This window comes from Harmonia axyridis, chromosome 4 (assembly GCF_914767665.1).
Source record: "Harmonia axyridis chromosome 4, icHarAxyr1.1, whole genome shotgun sequence".
Taxonomy (NCBI): domain Eukaryota; kingdom Metazoa; phylum Arthropoda; class Insecta; order Coleoptera; family Coccinellidae; genus Harmonia; species Harmonia axyridis.
Genome location: NC_059504.1, coordinates 2763861 through 2778012, shown reverse-complemented (window position 1 = coordinate 2778012; position 14152 = coordinate 2763861). Strand labels below are relative to the sequence as shown.

Sequence of the window (14152 nt, the reverse complement as noted above, 5' to 3'; positions counted from 1 at the left end):
TTGCGGAGAAGCATGCATCGGGGACAGTGCTGTATCTTAGGATTAGCGCTTCAGCACTCGATTGTCTTTTTTTCTGATCATCATTTTTGTTCTTCACCTAGTTTTTCTGATTGGTCTCAGTTTTTAAGGGCTACACAAAGTGCAGCAACCCTTTTGGATTGAGTTCATTTTCTGCTTAACAGCCAGGTATATTCAATTCCTTCCAGAACTTATCCCTAATTCTAGTATCTCACCTCCCAGATACTAGAACTGCCAGATTAAAGTCAGATAAACCTAGGTATATAAAGGGAGTTTTTTTAGAGCTATAGAACTTTAAATTGCAATGAAACAACGATGGATTATTCGATTGACATGAATTCTATTTATCCGCAAGATAATCTTGTGGCATTACATTTTAAATATGATTTCTGGCATATGACCGCCACGGCTGGCTCGGATGTAGTCCAACCTGGACGTCCAATCTTCTATGACTTTTTCCAACATTTGTGGCCGTATATCGGCAATAACACGGCGAATGTTGTCTTTCAAATGGTCAAGGGTTTGTGGCTTATCCGCATAGACCAATGACTTCACATAGCCCCACAGAAAGTAGTCTAGCGATGTTAAATCACAAGATCTTGGAGGCCAATTCACAGGTCCAAAACGTGAAATTAGGCGGTCACCAAACGTGTCTTTCAATAAATCGATTGTGACACGAGCTGTTTGACATGTTGCGCCGTCTTGTTGGAACCACAGCTCCTGGACATCATGGTTGTTCAATTCAGGAATGAAAAAGTTAGTAACCATGGCTCTATACCGATCACCATTGGCTGTAACGTTCTGGCCATCATCGTTTTTGAAGAAGTACGGTCCAATGATTCCACCAGCCCATAAAGCGCACCAAACAGTCAGTTCTTCTGGATGTAACGGTGTTTCGACATACACTTGAGGATTAGCTTCACTCCAAATGCGACAGTTTTGTTTGTTGAAGTAGCCATTCAACCAGAATGTAAAATGGACGTAGTGCGCGATACGTATTCCGCACTGAACCATTATTTTCGATAGCCATTCAATCAGAAGTGCGCTTCATCCTTCCTAATACTTAGTCAACTGTGAACTTTAAATATAACAAATATACTGAACACCTAATGTTAATTTTTAATGAATTCAATCAAATACGAGCTCCATGATGAATATTCAAAAGCCTCTATGGAGTGAAATATTAATAAATATTCAAAACATAGAGACCCCCAAGAGAAACGCCGCTGAAATTACAGAACATATTTTTACAGTGGCAATTCATGTTGTGATTATGATAATATTCGAAGGATGATTTGAATGATGGTTTTCAGCAATAGAGTAGGTGTTAAAAATTGAAAAAATTCAATAATGTCATCCCGTCAATCGCTCCAGGATATGTGTGGCCATGTACTTATTTTTGCAAGTCTGAACATCAATCACGTTGATAGGCACACCTACAATATATATAGCAAATACGGAATTCATATTTATTTATTGGAATTACACCATTCAGGCAGGTAAGAACTTAAATAGTACTAACCCTGTATATCCCAAAAAAATTCCTCTTTGTTCAATACAAACTGCATTTTGATTTCATAGAAGGAAATAGTCATCAATAAAGTTAATATATTTACAATGCCAGACAAATTTTATGGTGCTGCTTATTCCTGATGAATCATAATATTAAAAAATTCTATTGAGTGTGCCGGAATTAATTTTCGTTTGGTTATTTTATTTTTAACAAGCTTTGTCATTGCATTAACTTGCCTCACATAGAAAGTGAAAATTAATTTGGATTGATTATATAATGGGTGTTTTTTTTTCGAGGTATATAACTTTAAGTTGGCATTACTGTTCAAGATAGCGACCGATTTAACAGATGTCAAGTGATTTATTCTCAGTTTGGTTTGGCAATTCATCATGAATAGACTCACGCCTGACCAACTCTTGCAAATAGTGCAATTTAATTTCGAAAATAATGGTTCTATGCGGAATACGTATCGCGCACTACGTTCATTTTATTTTGTTTAGCGATGAAGCGCACTTCTGGTTGAATGGCTACGTCAACAAACAAAACTGCCACATTTGGAGTGAAGCTAATCCTCAAGTGTATGTCGAAACACCGTCACATCCAGAAAAACTAACTGTTTGGTGCGCTTTATGGGCTGGTGGAATCATTGGTCCGTACTTCTTCAAAAACGATGATGGCCAGAACGTTACAGTCAATGGTGATCGATATAGAGCCATGATTACTAACTTTTTCATTTCTGAATTGAACAACAATGATGTCCAGGAGCTGTGGTTCCAACAAGACGGCGCAACATATCACACAGCTCGTGCCACAATCGATTTATTGAAAGACACGTTTGGTGACCGCCTAATTTCACGTTTTGGACCTGTGAATTGGCCTCCTAGATCTTGTGATTCAACACCGCTAGACTACTTTCTGTGGGGCTATGTGAAGTCATTGGTCTATGCGGATAAGCCACAAACCCTTGACCATTTGGAAGACAACATACGCCGTGTTATTGCCGATATACGGCCACAAATGTTGGAAAAAGTCATCGAAAATTGAACGTCCAGATTGGACTACATCCGAACCAGCCGTGGCGGTCATATGCCAGAAATCATATTTAAAATGTAATGCCACAAGATTATCTTGCGGATAAATAAAATTCATGTCAATCGAATAATCCATCGTTGTTTTATTGCAATTTAAAGTTCTATAGCTCTAAAAAAAACACCCTTTATATTCAATTTGAAGTGCACTCATTCAATATTGAGAGATAATTATGACAGAATGGCGAAAGCGCCTATTTCGGATAAGATTTCATAAAGTTCCGCACTGTATTTCATAAAAAGAAACATATGTCAACGTAATGAAGCGTCGTGTCAATTGTTAAATACACTTAATATAGAAAAACAATTGATATCGTCGCCAAAACAAAGACAATTTAAGCAAAATTTCGGAAAAAAAAGAGTTGAGCACTAACTTGACATCAGGAGCTTTAGAGTACTCGTTCATTATTACGCCAATTGCGCCCTTGAAGAACATAAAAGGCGAAGTTGACGCATGAATAAACAAGCGCTGAAAAGCTCCTGGATTTAGTGCTTTCCTCATGTTTTTTTTTTCAGAATGTTTAACCCAACATTCCTAAGCTTCTGTGAGACACTGGTAGAAGCTGCAATATTGTCACTTAGTCTTCTGATATTAAAGTGCCATTTCGTGCCCTCGAGCAGAATTTAAATATTAACAATTTAGTAGTCACACTTAAGAAAGTCTCAATCAAACACAAAATGCCACTGTGAGAATCCGAGTGTTCAAAAGAATTATAATCGAAATGATACGAAGTTAAATGGCTCTCATTTTATTGTCACATTAACCTTTCCTTCATCTTCCTTGGAATAAATCCAGTTGAGTGAAATTCGAACCTTTGACCTTCCTGCTACGTAAAAAGCAGAAGATAAATTTAAGGGCATTGTTAGTTAGATAGTTATCGATCTATCGTGCAATTTGCCAACTTTTGTTCAAATGATACACGAATCGAAAGTAATTGAAATGTGAAGGATAAATAATGCATCTTCACAAATTATAGAGTACAGAGCTGATGGAAAAATAAATCTCTTCTCAATGAATACTCATTATAATGCAATGAGCTTGGAAAAATTCAATCGCGCCGTGATCCGTAACTCAAATTCCTGAAATGTTTCAATTCCAACGTGATTTCGGAAAATCACGAACATTTGAGCATCGGGAAATCATCTGAGAGCTTAAATTACGCACACACTTTTCGAGTTCATCTTGATTCGTTATTTATTGGTTCAATCCTCAGAGGAATAAGCATAGATAGCGGGAGCGTATGTCATTTTCAGTAAGCAAATTTTGTCCCCAACATGAACTGTCAAATTTGACATGAAGCGCGCGGAAATGAAAACATATCAGTGATACGATATTTCACTCAATTCGCGATTTTCTCCACAAAGAACGCACTTCTTATGTCTCATAGTGAATCATCGTTTCATATTAACTCAAAATATATTGAAATAAATACCTAAATAACCGGTGTTTTTTTCGAGGTACATAACTTTAAGGTGGCATTACTGTTCAAGATGGCGACCGATTTAACAGCTGTCAAGTGATTTATTCTCAGTTTGGTTTGGCAATTCATCACGAATAGACGCCTGAACAACCCTTGTAAATAGTGCAATTTTATTTCGAAAATAATGGTTCTGTGCGGAATACGTATCGCGCACTACGTCCATTATATTTTGTTCGACGATGAAGCGCACTTTTGGTTAAATGGCTACGACAACAAACAAAACTGCCGCATTTGGAGTGAAGCTAATCCTCAAGTGTATGTCGAAACACCGTTACATCCAGAAAAACTGACTGTTTGGTGCGCTTTATGGGCTGGTGGAATCATTGGTCCGTACTTCTTCATAAACGATGATAGCCAGAACGTTACAGTCAATAGTTATAGGTATAGAGCATGATTACTAACCTTTTCATTCCTGAATTGAACAACCATGATGTCCAGGAGCTGTGGTTCCAACAAGACGGCGCAACATGTCACACAGCTCGTGCCACAATCGATTTATTGAAAGACACGTTTGGTGACCGCCTAATTTCACGTTTTGGACCTGTGAATTGGCCTCCAAGATCTTGTGATTTAACACCGCTAGACTACTTTCTGTAGGGCTATGTAAAGTCATTGGTCTATGCGGATAAGCCGCAAACCCTTGATCATTTGGAAGACAACCTTCGCCGTGTTATTGCCGATATACGGCCACGAATGTTGGAAAAAGTCAACGAAAATTGGACGTCCAGATTGGACTACATCCGAGCCAGCCGTGGCGGTCATATGCCAGAAATCATATTTAAAATGTAATGCCACAAGATTATCTTGCGGTAAATAAAATTCATGTCAATCGAATAATCCATCGTTGTTTTATTGAAATTTAAAGTTCTATAGCTCTAAAAAAAACACCCTTTATAAATATATCTCTTCATCAAAAATGACCTAATGAGATCATTCTAACTCTCAACATGTTCATTGCATGGAATTTCGATTTGTACATGCCGCTTTAATGATTAATCTTCATATATGGACATTTTTGTGATTCAACAACAAATCGATGAATAGGAGATCTGCACACAATCTTGAACTTATTTGTATTATCCACACGTCTAGTACTTAATAGGAATTATAAGAATTTCTTGATCCATTAACTGTTCTTTTTCTTAAACAACCTTGAATTATCAAGAAGATGGTAACTCTTCTTACTGTATCTTGTGAAGACATCAGCATTGTCTTCTATTGCACAAGGATTAGTTCGAAAAAATGCAATAAGGGAGTTCCCTGCAATAGGTTATGCTACATATATTAGAATTGATAAATACATACATAATACATAGTGATAGTGAGAAATAATCGCATTTTCATATAGCATTTTAAATGCTAAAATCAAATGAAAAAATGGTATATTTGTGAATCACTGTTGAAAAGGCAAAATAATATTTAATGATGGAGAGAAAGGAACAAATCACATTAGAGGATGAATATGTTACGACATATTCTTGAGTTCAGAAATTTTCTTCAAGGTTCATATTGAATCGATAAACAACAGACCTCAGAGTAATGATCATAGAAAGAGGGAGCATAAGTCATTTTCAGTAAGCGAATTTTATCACCAACAGGAATATCAAAATTGACATAAGGAGGGAAATAAAAAAACATATCATTGATACGATATTTCACTCAATTCGCGGGTTCCTCCATAAGTAACATACTTCTTGTGACCCATAGTGAATCAAAGTTTCATATTAACTCAAAATATATAGAAGTAAATGCCGAAACATAGGTATCAGAAAACTTTCAAATCACGTGAAATGCTGTATAATATGTAATGTGTTTTTTTTCGAGGTATATAACTTTAAGTTGGCATTACTGTTCAAGATGGCGACCGATTTAACAGCTGTCAAGTGATTTATTCTCAGTTTGGTTTGGCAATTTATTATGCATAGACTCACGCCTGAACAACGCTTTCAAGTAGTGCAATTTTATTTCGAAAATAATGGTTCTGTGCGGAATACGTATCGCGCACTACGTCCATTTTATTTTGTTTAGCGATGAAGCGCACTTCTGGTTGAATGGCTACGTCAACAAAAAAAACTGCCGCATTTGGAGTGAAGCTTATCCTCAAGTGTATGTCGAAACACCGTTACATGAAAAAAAAATGACTGTTTGGTGCGCTTTATGGGCTGGTGGAATCATTGGTCCGTACTTCTTCAAAAACGATGATGGCCAGAACGTTACAGTCAATGGTGATCGGTATAGAGCCATGATTACTAACTTTTTCATTCCTGAATTGAACAACCATGTTGTTAAGGAGCTGTGGTTCCAACAAGACGGCGCAACATGTCACACAGCTCGTGCCACAATCGATTTATTGAAAGACACGTTTGGTGACCGCCTAATTTCACGTTTTGGACCTGTGAATTGGCCTCCAAGATCTTGTGATTTAACACCGCTAGACTACTTTCTGTGGAGCTATGTGTAAAGTCATTGGTCTATGCGGTTAAGCCACAAACCCTTGACCATTTGGAAGACAACATTCGCCGTGTTTTTGCCGATATACGGCCACAAATGTTGGAAAAAGTCATCGAAAATTGGACGTCCAGATTGGACTACATCCGAGCCAGCCGTAGCGGTCATATGCCAGAAATCATATTTAAAATGTTATGCCATAAGATTATCTTGCGGATAAATAAAATTCATGTCAATCGAATAATCCATCGTTGTTTTATTGCAATTTAAAGTTCTATAGCTCTAAAATAAAACACCCTTTACATTCATAATATTATTATATTTTATAGTAAAATTGTGTATTCAAAAATATATCACAATCCGCAAACGTAATCTAAACATGTTGGGGACTTGTGAAAATTGCGTATACTTCCTCTATCTATATTTATTACTTCATTGTAAAAACTGTCATTTTGATTCAATTAATTTCAAAAAGTCAAAACAGTTCTGATTTTACTATTAATTTCCAGATTAATTTTCATTAATGAATAACTATTATTAATTTCCCTTTCAGTTTATAGGTAGTAAAAGTGATGGCACTATACAGTATCATCAGAAACTGCTTCGCGGAATGGTTAACATCTCGTGAAAGTAACTTGACGTAAGGTTAAGGTCGATCTCATGGTGAGGATTCATATTCAACTGGTTTGTTCTAAGAATTCGTCATCGGTCAAATATAGAAAATAACTTCTTCGGGGGAAAATTATAGAATAATATTGAGTAATTATCACTTTTACGGGAATGCCTATCACTGACACTTGAAATTTCGCAATTTGAATGATTAAATTGATAATGACCTTTTTGGTTGACAGTGGCAGAGTAAGGTATTTTGATGAACAAAACTTTCCTAAAGTGTCAACAATGTGATATGCAACAACTAATATACAGGGTGGCTCTTTTAGTTTTATCGGTTGTCCCAAATTCATTGTCTAATGAGGCCATTTCAGAATCCCTTTGAGCTGGAAAAAATGAATGTCATATTTTAAAGGTTTTTCTGCGAATTTCATAGTGGCCACCAAGGTCTCCAGATTTAACACCGTAAGATTGTCTCAACATTCCAAAATTTTCAAATTAATAAATAATATTCTTTAAATGTGACCAACGAAAAAATCTATCGCTGTTAAATTCGGAGACCTTGGTGGCCACCGAATACTTCAATTATCTTAAGTTCGCAGAAAAACCTCCAAAATATGATATTCATTTCACATATAGTCATAGATAGGCACTTGGTTGATTTTTCGTGTGAAACTCAAACTTTTGATGATTTTTTTAGTTTGATAAGAAATTTAATGAGTTTAAAATGTTCTCAGCTTTTTTCGTTGATCCCAAAAATGATATTTCCCACTATACATATACTCTTCATATCCTATTAATTATTTCAATTCCTTGAGCATAGTGATAATTCGAAAATCCATGATATCTCACAGTGTGTTCTTATGTGTATAGTAATTACAGTGTTTACAAAAGAATTCATCTGAAATAATTATATAATCATTGATCAGAACAAGAGAGATAACTTCCTTCTGTATTAATTTGAATAATTCTATAAGTTAATTATCGGTGATTCTTCCAGAATTTTTTTTTATGAAATGAATACAAGCAAAAATAGAGGCTGCTACAGAAGAATCTTGAAGATATATTTTATCATAATTTTGTGCTGAAAATTTGTGTGTTGAGGTTTGAGACATCCCCATAAAATATTTTGAAATCTCTTCAACTTCCGGTTATACCGGAAATTTCAAATGGATCACCCAGTATATTGATGCATCATGATTGATATACGAGTAATGAATAGGAATTAGGAACAAAAACATTTGATGAAACAATTAAAGATAATTAAGAAAGCAATATTTCCATAAAATCAAAACTACTCCAATTTCCATTCAGATAATAGGAAAATATTTCGATCTATAATGCTTTCGAAACTATTAAAATAATTTGTCAGTTCTGGATAATTTCTGATTATTTTATAAGGTGAATTCTTCATGAATGTCCTCCACAACCAATCTCGATAAATATGCAAACATGTATTTCTCAACTGATGGCGTTTAAATAAAAATTTAGGTGTTTCAGCAATTTGCACATCTCTCTCTATGTTGTCACCTATCAATAGATTGCACATGATATTTTATTTCGCAATCAAAATCTTGTATAAGTTTAGAAGGAGTGAAACTAATCTTGAATGTCAGGTCTATGTGTCAACTCATTTCCATAGGCATTTCCGATTGTTTTTGAGTGTCAGCCGATGCACACATGATAGATCATAGAATCATTAATATCTACTCTTCGTAGAATAACAGGTCAATTGAAAAGTACCCAGCCTACCATAGTAAAACACATTTTTTGGGCAAAATGGCGCTAAATTTCTTTTCGGCGAGCATTCTTTTGAGGTCTGAGAAAAGGAAAAAGTCGCCGAGGGCCAGATCTAGCGAATACGGTGGTACAGAAAAAATTCGAAGCCCAATTCATGCAATTTTGCCATTGTTTTCATTGATTTGTGACACGACGCATTGTCTTGATGAAACAGCAACTTTTTTTTCTTCGAATGGGGCCGTTTTTAAAAAAAATTTCATCCTTTAAACGATCCAATAACGCTATATATTAATCGCTGTTGATGGTCTGGCCCTTTTGGAAGTAATCGATGAATATTATACCTTGCGCATTCAGAATACTGATGCCATAACCTTGCCAGCTGACTGTTGTGTTTTTCTTGGCTTTGGATTCGGTTCATCGTGTGCAGTCCGCTCAACTGACTGTCGATTGGTCTCCGGAGTGAAATTATGGAGCCATGTTTCATTTCAATTCAGGTATATTGCACTTTAACAGCTTCAAACACTGCTCAGAATCATTAACACTTGTTCCTTGTTCAAATTCTCAAGTTTACAATGTGATTGAATTAGAGGTTTATAACAAATAATGGGTAGCTATTACACAAAACTTACGCCTTTTGCACCTTCATTGAGTTATGATCATAGAATAAAGACGCATCAATTACGTGTGAAAACTGAACATTTATTTACAAGTTATATCTACACAGATTACAAAACCAAAAAAGAATATATAGTGAGTAGACTTTTTACTGATATTTGATGACTGGCCTGTATCCATTTTCGTCAGCTTGGTATTCTACGATTTGAACACGTCCATCTTGAAGAGGGAATCTGTAGCTTCCTACAACAGTGTGGGCACCTTCTTCAGCGCTGATTTGACGCCATTGTCCTTGTTCTTGGGCAGCGATTCCATTTTCGGTTTCATAACTGAAAAAAAGATTAATTTTATATCACCTAGAAGAACACTAGAGCACCAACTGAGAATATACCAAAAGAAAAAAAGAGCAACAAAAATTTAGAGAAAATTGGTCAATACATAAAAAGAAACTACTTCTGTAAGTTTAGGAACTTTCTGTGAAAGAGAATTTTGAAACCGAATCATTATCAACAATTATTAATGTGACCGAATTGTGATTTTACAGGAAAGCTTACAAAGCAAATATTTGAAGATATAGGTACCACATAACTTGACTGATAAGCTGACAGAGAAGGCTCAATAATGCACCAAGCCATCATGATTTATAATAATCTTCAATTCAGAAAAAACACCTAAGGCCAGACTTATTCCAAGAAAATGAAAAATTGATTATTTCCTTTATGATACTTATCAATTTATCGATGTAATGTAATGATCATGATCATGAAAACGTCATAATTAATTTTTCAGAGTGATCAATTACTTGAAGCTTCCCTCAGGCTCTAAAAATTTCAATTAACAACGAAGATAATAAGACTTTTTACGAAACAAGTAATACAAACGGTAGGCAGTCAATAATACATGGCTTGAGTTTGGAAAAAATCTATCTCGGAATAGAAGCAAATAGTATACGAGGGGTGACTATAAAAAAAGAAAACCCAAGTTTATGTTTGCACTGAAGAGTTTGAATATCGCATCCACCATTGATGATAGCACAAGTTTTGATCGCAGCTCTATAGACATGTATCATTTAAATTGTGTTTTAATTTTTTCGATTACATATTTGTGAACTACATTCATATTTCAGGTAGTTTTTATCATGACTAAAATTGAAAGTGACATAAATCATTAAAGGGTTTTCTAAATTACTTGAATGAATCCTTATGGGAATACAATAAGGATAACATTACGAACAAGATGAAAAGAATGGTTTGAAAATAATGAAGAATCTGAATGAAACGTTGAAGCTAAGATTGCCTCATACCTCATACATAGACAAAGGTATTGAAAATCAAGATATTCAAAGCAGATTTCATAGAAAAAATTTATATTATCTTTATCGAAAAAATTGGTAGATCTAGCTTGAATTAAAATGTTTTTAGAAATAAAAAAATCTATTGATGGTTTATGAAGAAGACATTATTGGCTTCTTTATTAGTTCCTTATTAAATTTGGTGAAGGAAGTAAAATTTTACACATCTAATTATGTCAATACTCACGAGTAAGCATATCCAGTGCCATCAGGGGCAGCATCTTGTTGTTGAGTCAAGATTCTGGCGCTAGCCTCAACACCATGGGGTTGGATTTGCTGCCTGTAGTAAGGGTTGATTCCAGAAATGAGTGGTTGAATTGTTGGGTTTATGAGAACTTGCCTAGTTTTGATTGGCAATTCAGCACCGTATACTACGGCTACGATAGCGACGAAAACGGCCTGAAAAAAATCAAGAAATTTCAGGAATTTGTAATTGATTGGTCAAAAACTTTTATAGTTTGAAATTGTGCATAGATAACTGAATTTTTCGAACTGGTTACCTTACCACAAATGAGATCTTATATATTTTCAGATCGAGTTATAATTATGAGAAGGAAGATAATAATGAAATCATCATTAATACATTATCAACTCAAAAAAATACAATTTTTTTCATTTGGTTTGAATAATAGTTCACTTTTTTCAAAATCAATTTTATCGTTCAGAACTGGAGCAATTAATTTTAATATGCATTGAATTTTCAATTAACTTGAATTCAAAAATGATAAACATTGCCTTCATATACTTTTAACAGTTTATGCTTTCAAAAATGATAATACCCATCGCCTTATGTAGAATCCTTCTCGAAAAAAATTGTTGTTCAAAATATTATTCTTTTTAGTGGAAATAAGTTGAAATAGTTGGTGAAATATCAAACATAAGATGAATTCAAGGAGCTTAAGCTATTGAAAAACAGTCATGTTTCATCTAAACTTCATTTCAAATATGCAAAAAAAGGTGGAAAGAAAATGTAAGGAAAATTTCACTGTTTTGTGAAAAAAGTTATCTACCAGGAATAATCAGTGAGAGGTGAGCTTTTCTATATACCTAAGTATCTACTTCCGCTTTCTGGCGCTACTGTATAATACAAGGATCTCAATTGTTTGCAACTGAAAATTTTCTATTTATCCCAGTGGAAATTTTTTAGTATTGATATATGAAAAATGTGAAAAAGCGTAAAAAAGTTATTGTGGAAAACCCAATTGAATTTTTGTTGAATACTGGAATGCCTTTTTTATAATCGAAATATTTGATTCTTTTTGAAAGTTTATATCAATATAATTTTAAAAGTTTATATCAATATCAATAAAACACATTTATTTATTTATTTCTTGTATCTAAATTTTTAATTATGAATTCAGGAAGTAGTTGATTACTTCGATCAAATTCGACGCGTGGTGGTCTCAATGATAACAATATTTGTTTTCTTAAATACTCTAAATAAATATTATAAGTTAATATTATTTTACAAGTTCGAAAAACCCACTGCGAATTGAATATCGATGAGATTATTCAATTGCCGATTCTTATTGTAAGTTAAGTGTAACGATCTAATTGGCTGGTCGAACTCACCAATTTGAACATCTTTACTGATTCTTGTTGCTCACAAAACTGTAGAACTTCTGGATCTCACACCTTTTTATACCAATTCTGTGTTATATTTGGTAGATCTTCTTTGTAACCTTAAATCGGATCCTCTTCACTATTAGTATCTAGAACCTGTTCTAGAATACCTCAAAAATCTTAATTCGGTAACGACTAGCAGATGAGTTATGTTCTTTGTAACCAATGCAAGGTTGTAGAAATCATAAAAATTCAAATGGCCGATCACCATACGCAGTTTTGGGCGATATTGCATAGGATGAGCAGAATGAATATCTAAATATCAATGGGTTTCACTTCTCTGATTAAGTTTTTTGTGGCAATCTTAATGGGATTCGATGACAAAATTGATACGTTTTGTAACTGACATAATACATCACTTCATTAAGAAGATCTGGAGGTGTTCGATTTTAATCCTTTATGATATTATGTTGATTGATTGCAGCATTGAAGAGATAATTTGGAATTCGTCTCAAGGAACTGAAAAATAATTGGATATTCATAGGTGGATATGGTATATAACAGCTGTAAAACACTTACGTAGTTTTTGGTTGTGCAGCAGTTGAAACGTTCAAATTTTGCTGCCAAAATTGTGAAGTGAAGAAAATTTTCTAATAAATATTCCAAATTTAGTCTTTGGAGATCATTACCAAAGAGATCATAACCGAGTAACATACTATAAAAATCATGAATTTACTGAAATATTCATTTCTATTCTTTGCCTTATTATCTGGATTTCCAAATGTGATTTTGGCGCTCAAACTTTTCTTTGAATCTTGGGTTCCCAAATGTCAGGTCCGTCAGTTCCGAAAAAACAGTTTCGACCATTCTTTGAAGATATCTATATGTAGAAAATACATACAGAAAATTTCAAGATGTTTTTGATAGCTAAGCCTTTTTGTGGACAAAGTTTAAGTTCGATGTTTTGATGGATAATAATATCGAAAATCTAAACAAAGTTGAGCCGAAGTTTGCATAGTAAACAATGCCAAAAATATACTGCAGTGAGATCAACAAGAAGGTGGTATGCAAACTGATACATAAAATTCTTGAATTAAGAGCAAATCGAATCCATCGACGTTTAATATAGAAGAACACTGTTTATAAATGAATTTTTTTCATTTAGTGTACCTAATTATTTCATTTCATTTAGTGTACCTAATTACTCCGGGATGGCCTATTAGAAGTTTATGGAAAACTAATCATAATTTTTAGCTGAAAATTTGCATATTGGGGTTTGAGACAATGATCTTTCTCCCTAAAATAATTTCAGTTCTCTACAACTTTCGGTTATAACGGAAACAGACTACTACTTCCTTATTTCGAATGGTACACCCAGTATATTATTGCATCTTTAGTAAGCTTTTTTGATGACAATTTCGGCAATATGCCATACCTTGGGTAAAAACTCAACGGTTCCTGGGTTAATGGGATTCTTATATAAAAAAAGGTATGGCGATGAAGACTCACATATTTTAGAATATTTCGGCAGAAAAAGCATTTTTTGATGAAATTATTTCCTTTTTCGATTCTGCAAATACGTAGTATTATAAAAATGTTTACGGTTCTGACCGAAAATGAACAGGGTGTTTATAAGAAGGTCATGAACTTGGACAACTCAAATTCATCAAAACTCAAGATTTTTAAATTTGAAACCTATATTTTTTATTATTTCAGTCGATTC

General features: G+C 34.2%; 1 protein-coding gene across 1 annotated transcript; it reads right to left on the bottom strand.

Annotated features, from left to right (window-relative positions):
• Positions 1-9578: 9578 nt before the first annotated feature.
• Positions 9579-12591, bottom strand: LOC123678995 (cuticle protein CP14.6-like). The gene is made up of 3 exons (XM_045616300.1): positions 12439-12591; positions 11054-11265; positions 9579-9844 (listed from the first exon to the last, which is right to left on the bottom strand). The coding sequence occupies exons 1-3, from the start codon at positions 12448-12450 to the stop codon at positions 9664-9666; spliced, it is 405 nt and encodes a 134-aa protein (XP_045472256.1). The 5' UTR covers positions 12451-12591; the 3' UTR covers positions 9579-9663.
• Between the last annotated feature and the right edge of the window lie 1561 nt (positions 12592-14152).